Here is a 20,498-nt window from a genome sequence, read left to right as displayed (position 1 = left end):
TGAGCCCACATAGGCTTAGTTAATGTGACAAACATACACACATCTCAGGCCTGATGTGGCTCGACAGTGCAGACAGTGATACAGATTACTGTAGGTGAAATCATTTCAGCACATAGCTCAGTGTCTTACAGTTTGGGTAAGCTTATAATATTAGCAATGGAAAGTACAGGATTCAGAACATCTAGCTGGTATACTCCAGAATTATTTCTATAGGTTGTTTATTCAATAGTTAAAAGATTTCTCCAAAGGTCATAAAAAAAGAAAAAATGCACTTAAAATATGTTTTAGGTGATGTATAAGTTTAAAAATCAAGGTAAATATATTCTGATATATACCACATGTTTGTGTTGTCTATGCTACACCATGTCCAATCCATTAGGGGTGCATATACAGCACTGTGCAAAAGACAGAGTATATAATTTCCCATCAAGATGGCCATTACATACAAGTTATTTATTTTTCAGAAGATTTTTGTCAGGCAATTATAACATAATCCACTTAAATAAAAGAAAGGGGAAATTCAAATGAAAATGTGAAAAACGTGAGTCACCAAAACTGGAGTATTTAAAAAAATCTGAAAAGAAATGTTTAAAAGTGACTCATAACAACCACGCAAGCCCTGGAAGACCAAAAACTGTCATCTTCAGGTAAACAGTACTTAAAACTTTTAATCCTTGAGCAAAAATCAAGCTCCAATCTTGCTTCAGATCTGAAAAAATCCAGAGGTGTTTCTGTTCATCCTTCCACTTTGAGAAGACAACTCAACAATAGACTGATAACTCTCAGCAGCCCAGACCTCAACATTATTTAACCCCTTAAATCCCAGGATTTTTACATAGGCTTTTTATTCAGTAACGACATGTTCTACAATGCGAACTGGCTGAGTTTTTCTAAGGTTATAGAAGATTGTGTGGTAAAATTGGACCCACCAGTGGTTCCTGGTCATTTAAGGGGCTAATGTGTTTGGGATTACTTGGATTGTGAGGAGCACAAACTGAACCTTTGTAGTGTGGAAAAATATCCCTGCAGATTACTTTAAAAAGCTAAAAGAAAATCTCCCAAAAGAGTGGAAGCTCTAATAAACTGAAAAGTTACACACAGTCCTATATAAAAGTTTCAAGTGGTCAACTTTCATGTTTTTCTGATTTTTTAAAGTGAAAATCATTATTTTAAATTTACTGATACACACAAACCTGAAAATAAACAATTAATAAAATTTTCCTATGTATTGTGTATAATACATTTGAAAAATACAAGTGTGGAAAAAAGTTCAAAATAATGTTATATATGGAATGTACCCTGTGAAAAAATGTGTAGATGAAATAAAGAAAATGTATTTTAGTCTTCTAGCAGGCAGATCAGGTAACAAACACTGGAGCGGAAACACTGAAGGCTGACTCAAATTATGCTGAGTGTTATGGCTGAGCTGTCGGGAATCAGGATGCAATGCCGGCATTGCTGATGCAGAGTCATAAGTGATGCATTTTTCAAAGAGAAGCCATCTCTCAGCTAGCCTTCTTTCGTCATGTCTTACCGAAGTCTTGCGGCTTCTCTCTTCTGTGAACTCTTGCCCTCTGCGAGGCTTTAGAATTTCTGATTAGCACTCCAAATGGAGAGATGACATGGAACAAAGAGGCACTTGAGTATGAACCACTTTCTCATCAACTACTTATATGCAGTCACTCCAAGACAAAGCTAGAGATACGCAGAGATGGACTTCCTTAACCCTTAGAAGTTGCTGTTGTCACAGCCATTAGCAGTTTGATAGTAACATTGTTTCTCAGTCTTAGCTCATAAGCAGAGAAATCCTGTCTAAACGTTCATTCAATACCACATTTGTGCTTGTAAGTAGAAGTAGAGATGTTTTGTTGAGATTTGAATTTGATGAAAAGTAATTGCTATGCATACAGTCTGGGGACTCACGACTCAACTCTTACTTACCCTTAACTAACTCGCAACTCATCTCAGACTCGAGATCTGAGACTTAAATGTTTATTTGAATTAAACTTTTCTACTCCTGTCTTATGCATGAGTTTTGCTGCTATGGTTATGCACAGTCATACTGCAATGCTGTTCTGCTGGAGCTCCCAGCAATATCAGATTCGATACAGCTTCCATCCATCCATCCATCATCTAAACCGCTTATCCTTCTGGGTCGCGGTGGGGTGCTGGAGCCTATCCCAGCTGTCATCGGGCGGAAGGCAGGATACACCCTGGACAGGTTGCCAGTCCATCGCAGGGCAGACAAACAGACATACACATCCACACACACAATTGGCCTGACTGCATGTTTTTGGACTGTGGGAGGAAACCGGAGTACCCGGAGGAAACCCACGCAGACACGGGGAGAACATGCAAACTCCACACAGAAACGACCCTGGTCACCCAGCCGGGAATCGAACCCAGGCCATTCTTGCTGTGAGGCGACAGCGCTACCCACTGCGCCACCGTGCCGCCTCGATACAGCTTCAAATAGAAAAATCTTCACTCTGATGAACAGAACACAGTGCTATATGGAATAAAACTATTTGAATCAGCTGGCTAGCACATAGTTTGGACAACAAGTATGCTAGCTAGTGCAATATTTAATTTAGCTTACGTTGTCAGCTAATTCCTGCCCTGCGATGGACTAATGACCTGTCCAGGGTGTATCCTGCCTTCCACCCAGTGACTGCTGGGATAGGCTCCGATTACCATTCCTAGCTTATTACATACTAAGGCTTATTATTCATTAACTACAGGGACTTCAATGCAAACTAACTGAGCTTTTCGAGGGTTATAGGAGTGTGTAAAAAAACTTTGGGCCTATGGCTTGGTAAGGGCTTAAATACCATTTTTTCTGTGTTGCACTTTAGTTCTGTCACACAGTTTTTTCTACACTGAAATGCCTGCAGCTAAAAAGACCAAACTAAAATTATGAATGCATGGGGACACTTAAGTTCTGAGGCTTTTGTTATAGAAAAACATTCAGTCTGACAAACAGTATGAAGTGCTATATGCAGCAAAACTATTTGAAACAGTTGGCTAGCATGTAGTTTGGATAGCAAGTATGCTAGCTAGCACAATAGCTACTTTAGCTGAAGTTTTAGGAAATTACAGACCACATTCCTTTAAAACTACTAAAAACTGCTGAAATTTCAGCTGGATTAGCTATTGTGCTACCTAGCCACTGCTATACAAACTACACACTGTTTCAAGTTATTTTGCCTTTTTTCTTTAAACACCATATACTGCACTTCAGTTCTGTCCTTCATACTAAAGGTTTTTCTATAATGACAGACTAGTTTTTTAAAGCTGTATCAGACCTGACAGGTTTTTAATAAGGTTTACTTTTGCACAATGCAATGTCTGCAGCTAATAACAAGATTAAACTAAGATACTCTACTGAAGTCTAGACATCAGACATGGGAAATTTCAGCATGAGGATAGCAAAATGTAGGACTTTAAATGATCAGTTCTGAAATAATCAGTTCTGCTACGATCATTAGTGCAGCACTCCTGCAACTCACAGCGGCATCATGTTAGATATGGCTTCAAATAATAAATTTAATTCTAGAAAAACTCTGAGTCTGATTGTCAGAACGAAGTACTACATGCAGAAAAGGAACTTAGAAACAATTAGCAGTTGGTGAGCATGTAGTTTGGACGGTAAGTAGGCCTATGCTGATTAGTGCAACTTTACAGATAGTGAGCATATATCGGTCTACTGGCTTGCTAAGATCAGCACCCCACTGACTGTATGCCACTGCTGGTCCCCTGTTGGATCACCCAGATTATTGTCCTGCATAGAAGGTCTAACTAGTTTTTTCTTCTCACACAGATTTTAAATGCACATAGCCTTTAATTTTTGGAAAAGAAACTAAAGATATTGCGGAGAAAAAAATAATGATCAAACCTAATATAAAATAATTTTGTTGAAAATGTTGTTGCTGACACTGTGCTAAACAAAATGATTTACTAAACTAATTTACAAAGGACACCAAAAGAAAAGAAAAAACAAGTAATTTGGACTGTGAGTGGAAAAAGGGATGAAAAGTGGTATTTAAGTGGCAAAATCTTAACATTGAAAGAAGCAGGGAACAGTCCTAAAGAAGACTCAAACCTATTGATACAGAATGTAAATTGCTTGTTAATATAATTCTAGATATAAATAACTATGTAATATAAGTAATAATTGTGCAATTACATTTAAAGAGTGCAGCAAAATGACAGTAATAGCTTGATTTTTAAAGGTTGATTTTACTGACTGTCCATTCGGATAACGGACAGAAGTGACAGAAAAGGTTCTGGTCTGATAATATTCACAGGGATACCAGCCATGGCCCTATCATTGCAATGATGTGGCCGTATTTCAGTCCCTCTTGGGCACTGATGAGAGCAAACGTATAGCTGGATTTATCTGTGCAAGACGCTGAAGAAGACATGAAAGTAGGTCATTGCTATACAGCCCCAAAGGGCCCACTGGAACCAGAATCGAGACTGTGGTCCCTTTGATTTTTTATTCATCATGTCTTTATATAACTGCTCATCGGCACGGCGAGAGATCAGCGCATTTAAAAACCTGTGTTTGCCACTCAGCCGAGGCAGTGCCACAGGTGTACAGTGATAATTACTAGCTCGAGAGGCGAAGCTGCACAAAAGGACAAGTGAGAAAAAAAAAACAACAGGGTGACAAAACTAGGGTTTTCAATTAAAATTCGTAGGCAACAATCCTGAGGTATTCTGCAGCTAAGCAGCAATTTGCCATCCGGGGGAGGAGAACAATGGGGTTGGTTTTATGTGTTGTGAATTGAACAATGTGCTGTTTTTCATTGCTTTTTTTTCCTGACTTCTTTTTTTTTCTTGCATATGGGCAATTACATCTGCTGGCAGGAACGTTTTCAAAGATAGTGACAGTTGGATGTCATTGGTTGTCCGTCTTTCCAAGGAAAATGACAATATTTGAAACCTGTCTTTATTACTGCTGAAAACAAAATCACACAGTGACAGGCAGTCTGCAGAAAATACCTTTATCTACCTTACTAAGTGTTCCAGGTTTACAACAGAGATAATCATTTTCTGGATGTAATCTTCCTCAATCAACTTTAACAGGAGCAAAACAAAAAGTAACATCTTTAATAGGGATGCACCAATGCCACTTGTTTCCAATACTGATACCTGATCCCCAAGTACTGATACCAATCCTAACTCTATCTAAACCAAAATACTTTACAAGTGCTTATGAATCCTGATATTTATATTATTCCACTTATTCCACCAAAATATTTTATTTGTGTCTTCTGTGTCACAAATAAAACATACTAAGCTTGAATAAATGGCATTTACCGGTTGGATAACTTCACATCTGAATGGTTTCAGAGCTAAGAGAATTTGCTGAGTTCTTTGGCATGGTTTATCTTTAAGTGCTTAATTAAATTTGATATACTGAAATTTTTTCTGGTCATGCTTTGCCTCAGAATACTGACATTACAGATTTTGAAATGAGCAATTTTATTACTGCTTGTCTGAAGCGTGAAATAATCCCACACCGCCAACTTGTTGCTTGCTCTAATTAAAGCACCCATATCCTACATTCTTCTGGTCCCCTTATGATGTTTGTGTGGGTTTTTGTACCAGAAAATTCATTAATTTGTATTCATTTTATTATGTCATCTTTACATGATCTTTTTGTCCTCTGTTTATTACTTGGAATTAAACAAGCTGTTTTTGTTCCACTGTGATATATAAATGACCTCTGTTCTGATTGGTTGACCTGTATTATGCCTCTTTCAAAAAGCAGTATAGGCTGATAACACTCCTTATAACTTTATTATGAAGGGGCAGGGCTAAACTGCTGTAGGCTGGATTTATCTAAATGTGTTGATTTTTCACAACAGCCCAAAAACAATGAATTCGAAACAGGCCGTAGCTTAGAGCTTAGTTTCCATATATATAGACTGTATAGGCTGGGGACTGAACTGTATGAAATTGTTTGAAATTGTTCATTTGAAAATGTTGACAAACAACATTAAGATCTTTTATTAAAAAAAAAAGGTAGGAAAATTAGATTTTCCATGACATGTACTTATTAAGCTCCATCTGGCGGATAGACTTCATGGTATCAATATTCTCTATTATCGATACTTATACTGTATTTAAGTGCCAGTATCAAGTCAATACCAATATAGTATCAGTTTAAATGCAACAATAGTCTTCAGAAAAGCAAGTGTTTTATTGCAAAAGTGAGCAATACACATCCAGGAACACTATAGGTAAGTGCTTTTCCTGATTTAAGGTGCCCATATCACCCATTTTTCTTGCATTTTATTTTTTCCCCTGAAGTCCATTTATGATTTTTGTGTGGGTTAATGTCACAATTCATTTTTAACATTTTCTAACCTCTCTTTATCCCTTAAAATTAAACAGGCTTGTTTTTGTTACTGTTACTTTTAGACTGATATATGTACATGACCTCTGGTCTGACTGGCTGCACTCTGTGCTGCCTCAGTTAGAAAGCAGTCTGGACTGAAACAATCTTTATAAAATAGGCGGAACTAAACTGCTGTAGGCTGAATATGCAGATATATGTAAATACGTTTTTTGTGATATCACAAAAACTGTGAATTCAACACTGGCTGTTTTTTGCTGCTTAGTTGCCATATATGGACTGGATGGACTGGGGAGAGAACAGTACATTTTGAAACTTTAATAATTATACTCTACATCAAACTATTTTGGTGGTATAGAGATCCACAGATCACCATAGTGATCACTAATAATAAAAGCATGCTGTAATTTGATTTTACTCTCAGCTTACCAAAACAATCTGTTTATTTCTGTTAAAAGTGTGGAATCTAAACCATCAATTAATGCCACATTCAGTAGAAGAAGATTAGATTAAAAGTTATTGTTTTGCAGAAAGAAGAATAATGCTTTGCATTTCTGTCAAGCTTTTGTCATTTCTTGACATATAAATGACAAAAAGAGAAGTTCGCAGTCAGGCTTATCGATACAGAATATAAACTTATTGTAGTTCATTAGCTAACTAACAATGTAGTTGTGCAATTATATGATTACTAGGGCAGTTAAATGATAGCAATAATTCCAGTTAATCAGATTAGATTGTGTAGTTGACTGTTGTTATTCACATCTGTCTTATTTTTTCAAATTTGAAAAATTTGCTCCACTTTAAAAGCAAAAAAAAATTTGTTATAGGTATAAAAATGGACAAAAAGCTTAATCAGAATGTATTTATTACTTTCAATAATTCAACATAACACTGAACCTAAATCATGTAAACAGGATGAACACGGTTTCCAATTTTCATCACCAGCTTCCAGTGAGAGAAACAGTGGCTGCATGTTCCAGCCATCTATATCATATATATACAATGGTTTCAACCCACGACTGCTGCCCTTTCATTCTCATACTGCTACATTACATCTTTGGAACTGTAGCTTTCTACTTTGCTGTTGTTTTTTTAGTTTGTTGCTTGTAAATGTATCCATAGGTCTCCCATGGGTGAGGCACTCTATAGTGCGAATGTTGCTGATGTTACTGAAACTGCCACCAACAGTGGTGTGTTTTGCTTGTAAAAATGTTTGAGTCTCCGGTGATAAACCAATAATGGCTTGCAATAGCAGGAAATGACTTTGTTTTTTTCAAAAGAGCATCAATAGAACTTTTATGCATCAATGGCCATTTATAAGCTGTATTTAAACAACAGACCTGGTCATTGATTCTATCATAGAACACATAGTGCTCAAGCAGACTTCAGAGTGGGACTACAGATGGTCTGAAGGATCAAACCAAGAAAACAAGGGTTAAAAAAATGAGTGGAGTTAATAATTTATTGTGTTAATCTGTTATTCACACATAAACTTTGGCATCTATAATAGTTACATTTAAGTAGTATAGCCAAACAACAGTAGCTCTACACTTCTCAAAGAAGGTCCATATGTAATTTAAATAGCATAGAACCACAATATAAAGGCTCTATACCAAGTAAAGTGTAGTTTTTTGTTTTTTTTTTGGAACCAAGAAGAATCCAAGAAGCCAAGAATTATTTGGAAGCCTTTATTTGTAAGAGTGCAAGGCTGGAACTGCACACTTCTGCTCCAAGGCCTATATCCTGTCCCTGACAATAAGTGCTTGCTCTTCTGGAGTGCATCCAAATCCAAATGGTTGCTACCATTACATGAGCAGTGCTGACATGGCCAGCATGATGATGCTTGACGCTTTCATGTTTCTGGCAGAGGCCTGAGCTCAGGAGCACTCTGTTCAGTGCCCTTTATAGGGGCTGCAGCTGCTGTGCCCAATTGAAGTAATGAACACAGCTCCTCCATTCAAATAGTGTCCATCTCCTGTGTAGGGTACAGAGGCATAAAAGACCTGCGTTAAAAGGGCTCCTACAGCCCTCGCCAATCTCAGGTGGCTGTGAGAGGATGCAGGAGACTCTTTGTTTGTGTGAAAGTCTCCAAAATGGGCTGGGCTACGGTTCTGAACAGCTGCCACTGTGAAGATTGTGGTAACTATGAAGGTATGAGTTAATACAGGGAGAGGACACATGAAGGTGGATGGTCTGCTAGATGGGTTCTGCCAGACTGTCATGTGGGTCTCCCCTGAGGGGACAGGGGTTTGCTGTACTGAGCTTGAAAAGGTATGTGGAAGTCAATGCTTTGCCCGCAGCAGTGCTGAAACTTCAGGGCCTTGCATGTCAAAGCTTCTACCCAAAGCAGAGCACATGCACACAATAGAGAAGCGGTAGAAATGTACACTTTGTTGCCACTGCCGAGGACTGAATAGCAAAAAAGACATTAGAGTAAAAAGTATGTGTGGTGAAGTAGGTAAATGGTTGTGTCAAACACATATTTTGTATTTTTTTTATCTCAGTTATCACTGGCAGCAACAAAGCCATGTTGTAATTTGATCATTTTTTCTCATGTGTAACTCAAGCGAAGAAATTCAATTGGACATGCAAATGCTAAACCAATCGATTTCACATTTGTGTTCATAAGATGACAAGTTTTACTATTTGTTGAAAAGTCACTGTTGGTGCAGTATTGTATGTAGAAAGAAAATCCATCCTTTACACTTTCTGTAAAAAAAGGTATGAAACTATTACTGGGGCAGTACCCCTCTTGTCACAGGGGTGGTACCCTCAAGGGTACATCTCAGTACCTTTAGTCAGGGAAGATAACTGTACCGTAATCCACTGAAATTATATTTTCAGAGTTGTATTGACTCCACACAGCCCATCTTCTCTCTCCTATTTTATTGTTCTGTTTTAAAACATTAGGTTATGAAAAAGACAAATACATATTTTTCACCTAGAAAAACCTATTTAAGGTACCTTAAAACCAATGTTGTACCTTTGAAGGAACATTTACATTGCTTGTACCTTGATGAACGAAAAATGTACCTGCACAGGACCTTTATTTCCAACAGTGTACAGTACTGTGCAAACATCAGAGACCATCCTTCATTTATTTAATTTCCAGTCACAGCCACGAAGTACAAGCTATTCATTCTTCAGGAGATATTTCTGAGGAGATTAGATATAACATAATCCACTTGCATAAGGAAGGGGAACATGAAAACAGGAGTTGCTAAAACTGGAGTTTGAAAAAGTATTAAAAGATATAGAGAAAAAAAGGACTCCTATCCACCATTCAAGACCTGGTAGACCACCAAAACTGTCACCATCAGACACGTACTTAAAGTTTTTATCTTTGAGCAAAAATCAAGCTCCATTCTTGGTTCAGATCTAACAAAATCCACAGGTGTTTCTCCACAGCTTTCCCTGTGAGAAGATGACTCAATGGGTCTGCTAAGATGCGCAGCTGTCAAGAAGCAGTTGCTGAATAAAGAAAAGGTAAAAGAGAAGAAATTTGGAACCTGCTGGTGACCTCAGAAAAATGGACCGTCCACCCCAGAGTCCAGACCTCAACATCACTGAATGTGTCTGAAATTACCTGGACTGTGAGAAGCAGAAAGCGCAACTAACTTCCAAGATTGATAAGATGAGACTTCTTTAAAAACTGAAAGTGTCCTGAAAAGAATGAAAGATGTAGCAAAGGTGAAGGATGGGCACACTAAACACTTAATTATTAGATATGTTTATTTGTTGAGGTTTATATGTCATGGTAAATATATGCTTTCTAGTGTTTTCTGACACTGAAAAACTGACTTTTGCACAGTACTTTACATTTTGCCTGTTTACTGTCATTTCTTGACATCAAAACATCAAAAGTGCAACCTTGAACTGATATAGAGTGCAAACTGAATATAAATTTCATTATTTGTGTAGTTTTCTATGTAAATTAATATGCAATTACATACTTAAATAGTTTTGTAAAACAAAATTAATACTCAATAACCAAATTACCAAAGATCTCCAGGGACAAAGCTACCAAAGAAGAAGGTATAATGTAATGGTACTTATCATCTCAATTACTGAACAGAAACAGCCCCTGAATAACAAGCTTGTTTAGTTGAGTAGATTTTAAAACAGGGTGTTGTTAGGGTCTACTTATTACCATTTGCCTTAGGGACGTGGCTTGATGGTCTCAGCTGTTGTTTATGTGTGGAAGAAGATGGGGGGACTCAAGCATGTAGCTGCCGATGCCTAAATCCAGCAACCGTGTCCCAAAGCATGGCAAATGGGGAGAGGGGGGTCACTGAAGGAAGTTATTCTTAGTAGACCCACAGGCAAGGGGACTTTCTCTTCCAGTAGTGTCATCAAGTCTCTGCCGATCTGCTGAAAAGCCAATTCCGAGATTTGCTAGGGGCTGTGGATGCGCGTGGCAGCATGCGGTGTACTTTTTTATAAGACTTAGATATGTACATGCTTGAGGCCATGATGTGTTAAACAGGTGTGGCCAGCTGTATGATTTTTGCTGGGCCCTCAGGATGATATCTTAATGAAAGATCAAATAGAACATTGCTGGTAAAAAACATTTTCACAAACCCTGTTAGAGTCAGCTCAAGCTCAAATTTTATAGTTTTGCGGGCTTTATCTTGATCTGCGTCATGATCATTGCTCTGTGCTCAGTTCTAACTGGCCTAGAAAAGCTTCACTATTCTTCTTTACTTTTCTCTCAGCAAAACATCTGAGTCCTGGATGACTTCTCTTCATAGTGGCACAGATAGATTGTTCTTATTAGTCACACTGCTTCATGCTGGAATTTCAGCTGGTCCAATAAAGCCCAATTAAAGCTCTATAGGCCGGTATGAGGATCTAAGCTTGGCCAAGGCACTGAGAAATCCAGGTCCAGTCAAAGAGCCAGACAGCCTTTCTTGTCGCACCAGTGCTATTTCCAGCTATGGTCTCCTCCGTCTAGGTATACAGCATAACTATAAAAAAGGAACACGTTTACTGACAAACCTTTCATGTCACACCTCTGGGTGCTACTAATCTTATGAGCGCTGTGGGAGGAACAGCTGCCGTGGGATTTGCAGGCGAGTAATAATAATGAATTAAATCGCCTTTTACATGAACCAGCCTCTGTTTGCAGCTTTATCATTATGTTTTAAAGAGAAAAGTACCACACTTAGAGAATAAGCTGCATTTAAGTAATAGTAATAATAATAATAATAATAATAATAATTATTATTATTATTATTATTATTATTATTATTATTATGGCAACAACAATACATTCTAGGACAAAAGGTACCAAACTATACCTTTCAGGGTATAAATCAATTGTAACTGGGGTGGAAGCCTCAAGAGTATATCATCAATACCTATGGATAGTATTCGCAAAACCCCAAAAAAGATGTTGAGAATTTGTCAGAATAATGTGGATGAATAGTCAGTGCTGGATATGGCTTTCAAATTCATTGCTGCATTTACTGGTGTTATCTCAACAACATGGCAGTGGCGTCAACTGTGCTATCATTCCAATTCTATCTATAGGACAAAGAACCTTTTTGGCAAGTGAAAACTAGAACTGTGCTTTTACCACTGGCCATCAGTTCAGTACCCAGGGCTCCAGTTTTATGGTTTTCGGTATCTGTTGATTGGTACAGATTGGTAGCAACAAGACCTAAATATACATGAGAGTGTGCTTATGTGATTACGTGTCTTGTTGCTTTAATAAGTGAAGAATAAGTTAACACATCGTCTACAGGGAACAAACATAAATATAGCATATTTCTGCAAAGTTTAGTGCATAAAGTTTATTTATTTGCTGAGTTTACATATTTGTTAAAAAATATATAACACAAAATAGTCCCATAACATTTGTGTAGGCCACATTTTATGTGAACAATGATTAACAGTAACTGTGGGCTAAACTTTCTCTGTAGCGGATGTGTACCAATTTTCATTTAGAAAATCAACAAAGCATAATTTGACCTCTGGCTTTTGCATATGACAGTGTATACACTGAGTTGCCAGTTTATTAGGCACCTACTGTGTGCGTACATTCACTGGCCATTTTAAAGTATAACGCTGTCATTATTATTATTATTATTATTATTATTATTATTATTATTATTACGATTAACTTGCCACATCTTGTGTCGCTGCTGCACTGGGAATATTCTACTGCCAAAACATATCTGGTCAGTGGTGGTCTTACAGTGGTCACTTTCCATTGATGGACATATGTGCAGCAAATGGGCTACAGGCAGTAATTGTAAACCAACAAAGTGCACCTATACCAGTGGTGTCCAATCTTATCAGCAAAGGGTCGCAGGTTTTCATTACAAACAGGCAGGAGCACACCTGACTCTGCTTGTTTAATCAATTGCTCATTTTCAAACACCTGATCATGTGTACTTCTGCTTGGTTGGAATGAAAACCTGCAGCCACACCTGCACTTCGTGGATAAGAGTGGATACACCTGACCTACGACAAAATTGTTAATGAATGTAGGTACAAAGTAGGTGTGCCTAAAAAAATGACTTGTGAAATGTGTATATTATCCAATTGTTTCTGCATACAAAGTAATGCTGATGTATGGGATGTTTCTTTACATTTATGCATGCATTTAAACACCTTCAACAATAATCGTATTAACTAAAGTATCAGAAATACCTGTGTGATGCTATGGACTGTCCTGCATGTGACATTGTGTACTGCATTCATTGTGTCCACCAGGCTTGGACGACTGCCTGCAGCAGTACATTAAGAACTTTGAGAGGGAGAAGATAACAGGCGAGCAGCTCCTTCACATCACCCACCAGGAGCTGGAGGAGCTTGGCGTCACCCGCATCGGCCACCAAGAGCTCATACTGGAGGCCGTGGATCTGCTGTGTGCACTAGTAAGCTACTTTAGCTCATACTTCAGTACAGACTCTCTATTTCCATTGATTATTATTTAAACATTGTTACACTACTCCAACTAAGGCATTACTTGTGTAAAGATGACATCCTAGCAAGTAGCTGTTATATTTGCTATTGATCAGTGCATTCTTGATGTTTACTACAGTCAGCCACCCTGCATTTTTTAGCTCTGTACAAATATTTGCACAAGAGATCAATAACACAAAAGGTTATTCACACAGGAAAGGAAATGCATACACAAAGCTTAAAATACAAGTGCCAACTTGAACAAATTAGCCTGCTAGGTAACAAAGTGCATCCCACAGAGACTTGGAATAGGGTTTCTGGTGCCTGATTAGAGCATTCTTCACTGCTGCAAAGGCCACTGCACTAGCCTAGCACATTAGTTATCAGACAGTAGTGCACCATGGCTTCCACCATACAAAGAGTACAAACTCTATGGAAAAACTAGCAATAGCTAGCAACTCGCAGCCAGCTTCCGAATCTTTTTAGAGTATGGAAGGGAGGATAATAGAGACGTTTTGCTCCATGCTAGCCGCTAGCTGTTGCTAATGTGAATCAGGGCAGATGTCAGCATCCCTGTGGCTCAGCGTGGCTGTGACATGAAGTCAGTTCCTCTGGGACTGACCCTCCAGGGCCACTGAATAAAATGCCATAAACGCTAGTGTGGGAGCAAAGCAGTCACTAATTCTCAATGACATGGCCAGGGATGCAGAAAGTAATCGTTTACTGGCCTTCATGAGCACTTCTCATCTCAAATCTCCATTGCTGAGTTTATACTGAAAGATGAGTAAGAGAGTGCTCATCCTTACTGATGCAATGTGTAAACATGATGAATGGCGCTTTGTTCAGTTAGTATATTAATTTTTAAGTAATCAATACAATTTATCAGATAAATTACCCAGTACACCCTACTAGATTTTCTGAGCAGTGCTCTAATATAGTTTTTAATGGTACAGTACATAAACAAAGAAAAATAATCTGTGAAAGAACAAACGCAAACAAAAAGAAACAACCTGTCAGTCAACACAATTCATTTATAATGAGTAACAATTTTGGAATGGGATGGAACAGGAGCTTTAACACTTGACACTTCAGTTACCAAATAATTAGTGATAATAATTATAATAACTGAATAATAGCCTTAAGATGAAACCTTAAGAAAAAAAGCATATTGCAATTTTCTAAGAATTATTTCTCATTTATAGCTCATTGAAACAAGGGGAGAAATTCTATTGAAAATACAAGAAAGTACTGGGGAAATTAGTATTATTGTAGCAGTGCTAATCAGATACTTATAATGGTTATACAAGTTGTACTAAGTAAGTGGACTATTAGGTGCTATGCTAAAGTTAAAGGAAAGGAAAATCTTGTTGCATTTACATGCTTTGCAAATTTTAATACAGCTCAGCCATATTTTAACATTTAAATAATGGAAATTTAAATAAGGTCCTTTGCTGCTTCACATAAGAATTTTTTCGTGCCTGTTTTTAAAGAAAAGCTGATGATCCTGTATTATTACAGTGTAGGCATACAGTAAGGAATGTGATACAGTGTAATCCACCTGTACATTACTAAATTTTTTTATAGTGTAGAATTCAAGAGGTAAAGCTGATGATGATATGAGGCTTTTCAGAGGGGCATTAAGTTTTAACGGCTACTTTAATGAACATGAACTGCTGTTGTTGCCGGATGCTGCTGTGGATGCTACGACTTAGGCAGCGGGACTTTACAAGTAGTGCAAGAGGAGGGGCCAGCCTATGATTCATGATCTGGGCTGTTGTCATTGGGGATGCAGCTGCTTGCTATCAAGGACACTGAACACACTCTCTCTCTTTCTCTCTCTCTCGTTCTTGCTCTTCCTGGCAACAGCCACAAGAGCCCTATAGTCAAGTAAAGAGTGAGGCTCCTCTTTGTCTTCAACTCTCTTCGTAAATTACTTCAGTGTGGTTAATGAGCTTGGCAAGGTTGCTTTGGAGCGCTATATCTGTAGCAGCAAGCCCTCCTTTGATGGCTCCTTCGGTGGGAAAGGATCAGACAACGCACAGTAGTGTTTTCATCAGCACTGCTTGAGATGAATGGAGTTTAACATGGCTAACCCTTTCTTACCTAACGTATCATCAGCGATGCATTCTGAGGCTTTAACGATATCCTCTGTATGTCATTATCGGCATTGAAAAATCAATCAGCATGAGGAATTGGAGCTGGCTGTGTGCTACTATGTTTTATATCACTGTCTAAAAGAAGCATGATGTTGCCTTTATTGTTGGATACACTACAACAGTTTCATCAAAAGTGAGCGTAAATTACACTATACGTCCAAAATATGGCTCCTAATGAGTGAATTCAGCTACTTTAAGGTAGGCCCCCATTGTCAACTCAGGCCTTCAACTGTACAAACACAGCTTGTATAAGCTCCATAGATGCCCCACAATGCCTAGAGGGGTATAAAGCCCCCCAGCGCTGAGATGTGGAGCACTGGCACTGCATTCTCTGGGGTGAGTTTATCATCCAGAACTAATCATCCAGCATCAGTACCTGGCCTTACTAATGCTCTTGTAGCTGAATGCAATCAAATCTTCACATCAATGTTTCAACATCTAGCGTAAAGCCTTCCTAAAAGAGTACAGGCTGTTACTCAAAGGGGGCAAACTCTCTGTTAATACCCTTAATTTCAGAAGTAAAGTAGCTGCTATATTAGCTCAGGATTAAAGGGAAAACTCCAATCTGCTGCTACTTCAGGACTGATTCTCCATACGCATGCCCTGATCTGATCCAAAGGATCAAGATCAAAGCCGATCTAGGCCCACTTGCACCATTGTCGTATAGGTAACATAAAACAGGCATTGTCCACAACCTACAACATCCAGGTTTATTTTTGTTTATTCTAAACCACAGGATCCCAACCCTGGTCCTGGAGTACCCCCTGCCCTACATGTTTTTGCTCTAAGACACACACTTCAGCTCAGGAGGGGCTTGCTAACTAACTGATTAGTTGGATCAGGTGTGATGGGACGAGGCAAAACACTAAAATGTGCGCTGCTCTTCTAATCTTATTTTCACTCCAAAAACACAATGCTAAGTGGTGCTGCAAGAACCTAATATTTTTATAATTGTTTATTCATGTGAATTAATCAACTTATAACTGATTAATCGGCTTAAATGTGGCCTGTAAATGTGAAGAGCTGTGGCAATAATATGTTTGGCAGTGTTCTGACAAACTGGCACGGTTAACCAAAAGCTAAATTACCACCAAGTTTAAAAAAAAAAAACAACACTTTTTTGTTTAGATTTGTTTAAACCTGCCCATTATTTTGAGCTACAGTAAGTAATAAACAATAGCTAAAAATAAATGCTATAATTATAATAACTACATGAAATATTATTATAGCTCTTCAGGCTACAGCACCATTTAACCCAGTGGTGGGGAACTGAGGGCCAGCACAGTTTCAAAATCTGGTTATTAATTGGTGAGATTAATCAGGTGTGCTTAAACAGGAAACACCACCAAACAGTGCAGGAATCTGGCCCTCCAGGACCGGAGTTCACTACCCCTGATTAAACCGGTTTAACATTTAAATGTGCTAGTTCACTAGACAAGCTATGTGTGAATAGGTTTCCAGGATAATTGGATCACATTTCTTTCAAGTGAAAACTTGAGCCATATTTTAAGCTAATTAGCCAGTAATGTAGTTAGCTAGCCAAGTATTCAATAGTTTTTTTGGAGTAACCTGCTAAATATTTCTAATTAACAAAACTGATACGGCTTAGAATATCCCAGTGATGAAAATTAATAATGTAACATCATGAGCTTCAGCTATTTTTGTAAAGGTAACATTACAGAAGTAGTTTGGTTTATCAGAACACTGGCATGGAAGAAAAGCTACACACTTAAAATGATGGTTCTTCAAAGATTCTTTAGTAAGGAAAATGGTTCTGTGTAGAACCATGAACACTCAAAGAACCCTTTCTATTATTAAAGGGTTTTTGCATCGTGAAATCTTCAGATTGATGGAGAATGTGCTGTAGATCTTTTTTTATAGAACCTTTTTGAAAAGGGTTCTATATAGCATCAAAAAGCATTCCTCTATTGTTATGATGTCAGGCTTGTTACAATAGAAGAACACTTTTTGGTGCCATATAGAACCCTCAAAAAGGTTCTATATAGAACTATCTACAGCACATTCTCTTTATCAGTCTGAAGAACCCTTTCACGATGCAAAGAACCCTTTATTCATGCGAGGTGTTCTTTGAGTTTTATTTAAAACCATTTTCTTTATTAAGAACCCTTGAAGAACCATCATTTTAAGTGTGTACCATTCACTCACCAGTCTGCTTATTTAAAGTGGACAACAGCACGTTTTCTTTTTCAATGGTGGAATGTAATGTGGGCAGCACAGTGGCGCAGTGGGCAGCGCTGTCGCCTCACAGCAAGAATGGCCTGGGTTCGATTCCCGGCCGGGTGACCAGGGTCATTTCATGCAGTCAGGCCGATTGGACATGCTACAATTGCCCCTAGGTGTTAGTGTGTTTGTGTGTGTGAGTGAATATGTATGTCTGTCTGTCTGCCCTGGGATGGACTGGCGACCTGTCCAGGGTGTATCCTGCCTTCCGCCCAATGACAGCTGAGATAGGCTCCAGCACCCCACCGTGACCCAGAAGGATAAGCGGTTTAGATGATGGATGGAATGGAATGGAATGGAATGTTATGCATTCATTGAAAGTCAGACTTTCATATGTTGTATGTGACTCGTTTTTCCTTTATTTTCTGAAAATGCTCCAAGACTTTACTTCTTTCTACTTTTCAGTTTTTGCTATCTGCTCACATAGTTACGACACCATAAGCGAGTTGAAGCCTTCTTTAGGTTAAGCCACTAACTTGGTCTAGGGTGAACGTCACTTTGAACATGAAAATGAAAAATGTGAATATTTGTTGATTTTTATTATTGACATTATCAGTAATGTTGAGTAATTGTTTTAGTCCTATTGCCAAAGTAAATAGTTTAAAATAATTTTCATGGTTGCCTCAAACTTTTGTACAGTGGCTAACGAGACCCCATGCACAGTAACGCACTGCACTCAGAAACATGATGCAAATTCAGAAAACACTTTCATCAACATGAGTACGCCTGAACTACATTTCACAAACTGACAGAGAACAGAAAGTTGCATGTTCTTCCTGTATACTTGCGCTGGTGTAGTCATTTTGATTTGTGTTCTCTACAAATCTACAAAGTTGCAGCCACTTTTTCTTATTTTGTAAAATGCAACACACATGTCATTTTGATGAAAGTGTTTTCTGCACTTGCAGTTGAATTTTAAATTTGCAGTGCATTGGTTCTTGTTGGGGTGGCACAGTGGCACGGTGGGTAGCGCTGTCACCTCACAGCAAGAAGGGCCTGGGTTCGAAGGTCCTTTCTGTGTGGGGTTTGCATGTTCCCCCTAAGTCTAGGTGGGTTTCCTCCGGGTACTCCGGTTTCCTCCCACAGTCTAAAGACATGCCGTCAGGCCAATTGGACATGCTAGATTGCCCCTAGGTGTGAGCGTGTGAGTGAATGTGTATTCCTGCCTGTCTGCCCTGTGATGGACTGGCGACCTGTCCAGGGTGTATCCTGCCTTCTGCCCGATGACAGCTGGGATTGGATCCAGCTCCTCCCGCAACCCAGAAGGATAAGCGGCTTAGAAGGTGTGTGTGTGTGTGTGTGTGTGTGGTTCTTGTTCTACAGTGTTTGGAAAATACAGGGATAGTGAATTTTATCAGTGCAACCCAATCATAAATCCATATATAGAAAAGAAAAGAGAGGTAGCATGAATATATATATATATATATATATATATATATATATATATATATATATATATACACAGTGGCAAGAAAAAGTATGTGAACCTTTTAGAATTCTATGGTTTTCTGCATTAATTTGTTATAAAATGTAATCTGATCCTCATCCAAGTCAAGCGTATTGACAAATATAATGTGCCTAAAATAATAACACAAAATTCTGATCATTCATGTCTTCATTGAGAACAACCATAAAAACCTCATAGTGCTAGTGGATAAAGTAAAGTATGTGAACCCTTGAGTTAATGATCTCAAAAAAAGCTAATTGGAGTCAGGTGTTAGCATACCTGGAGTCTTGTTAAGAAAATGAGTTTAGAGGTGTGGACTAGAGCTACTTTGACTGATAAAAACCACTCAAACCTTTTGAGTTTGCTCTGCACAAGAAGGATACGTGTATGTGAGCCATGCCTCACCAAAAAGAGCTTTCAGAGGATCTACGATCATAAAATGTTGATTTACATAAAGCTGGAAAGGGTTACAAAGTGATTTCAAAGACTTTAGAAATTCACCAGTCTACAGTAAGGCAAACAATCTACAAATGGAGACAATTTGGGACTGTGGCTACTCTGCCAAGGGCGCCCAGTCAAAATAACCCCAAGAGCACAACGAGAGACTCATCAATGAGGTAAAGAAACAACCCCGAGTGACAGCCAAAGATTTGAAGGCATCATTTGTACAGGCTAACATCTGTGTTCATGAGTCTACAGTCCATAAAACTTACTGCTTACTAAAAAGAACATTGCTGCACACCTGAAGTTTGCGAAAGAGCAAATTGACACTCCACAACGGTACTGGCAAAATGTTTTGTAGACAGATGAAACTAAGATTGAACTATTTGGAAAGAACACGCAGCGCTACATCTGGCGTAAAAAAGTCACTGCACATCACCATGAAAATATCATCCCAACCGTAAAGTATGGTGGAGGGAACATCATGATTTGGGCCTGCTTTGCTGCATCAGGGCCTGGCCAGCTTACAGTCATTGAGGGGAAGATGAATTCCCAAGTGTATCAAAAAATTCTACAGGACAATGTGAGAGTGTTTGTATGTCAGCTGAAACTCTGTAGAAGTTGGGTGATGCAACAGGACAATGACCCAAAACACTGGAGCAAGTCCACAACAGAATGGCTTATGAAAAACAAAATCCGCCTTTTGGTCAGAGCCCAGATCTCAACCCTATAGAAATGCTATGGATTGACTGGAAGAGAGGCGTACACATGAGGCGTCCAAGGAACATGACAGAGCTAAAGCAGTTCTGCCAGGAAGAATGGGCTAAAATTCCTCCTGAACAATGTGCAGGTCTGATCCGCAGCTACAGGAAGCGCCTGGTTATAGCTGCCAAGGGGGGTCCACCAGCTATTAATTCCAAGGGTTCACTTACTT

General features: G+C 38.6%; 1 protein-coding gene across 1 annotated transcript in view; it reads left to right on the top strand.

Moving 5' to 3' along the window:
- LOC118807263 (connector enhancer of kinase suppressor of ras 2-like) overlaps nucleotides 1-20,498 on the top strand; it is a 124,155-nt gene that overhangs the window by 20,017 nt on the left and 83,640 nt on the right. Inside the window, exon 2 of the mRNA XM_036569226.1 lies at nucleotides 13,088-13,251. Coding sequence (XP_036425119.1) covers nucleotides 13,088-13,251 — 164 coding nt within the window. The remainder of the gene's footprint in view (nucleotides 1-13,087; nucleotides 13,252-20,498) is intronic.

The sequence above is a fragment of the Colossoma macropomum genome, unplaced genomic scaffold (assembly GCF_904425465.1).
Source record: "Colossoma macropomum unplaced genomic scaffold, Colossoma_macropomum, whole genome shotgun sequence".
NCBI classification, from domain to species: Eukaryota; Metazoa; Chordata; class Actinopteri; order Characiformes; family Serrasalmidae; genus Colossoma; species Colossoma macropomum.
Note: the sequence above shows the minus strand (reverse complement) of the source record. Positions and strands in the feature narration are given on the sequence as shown.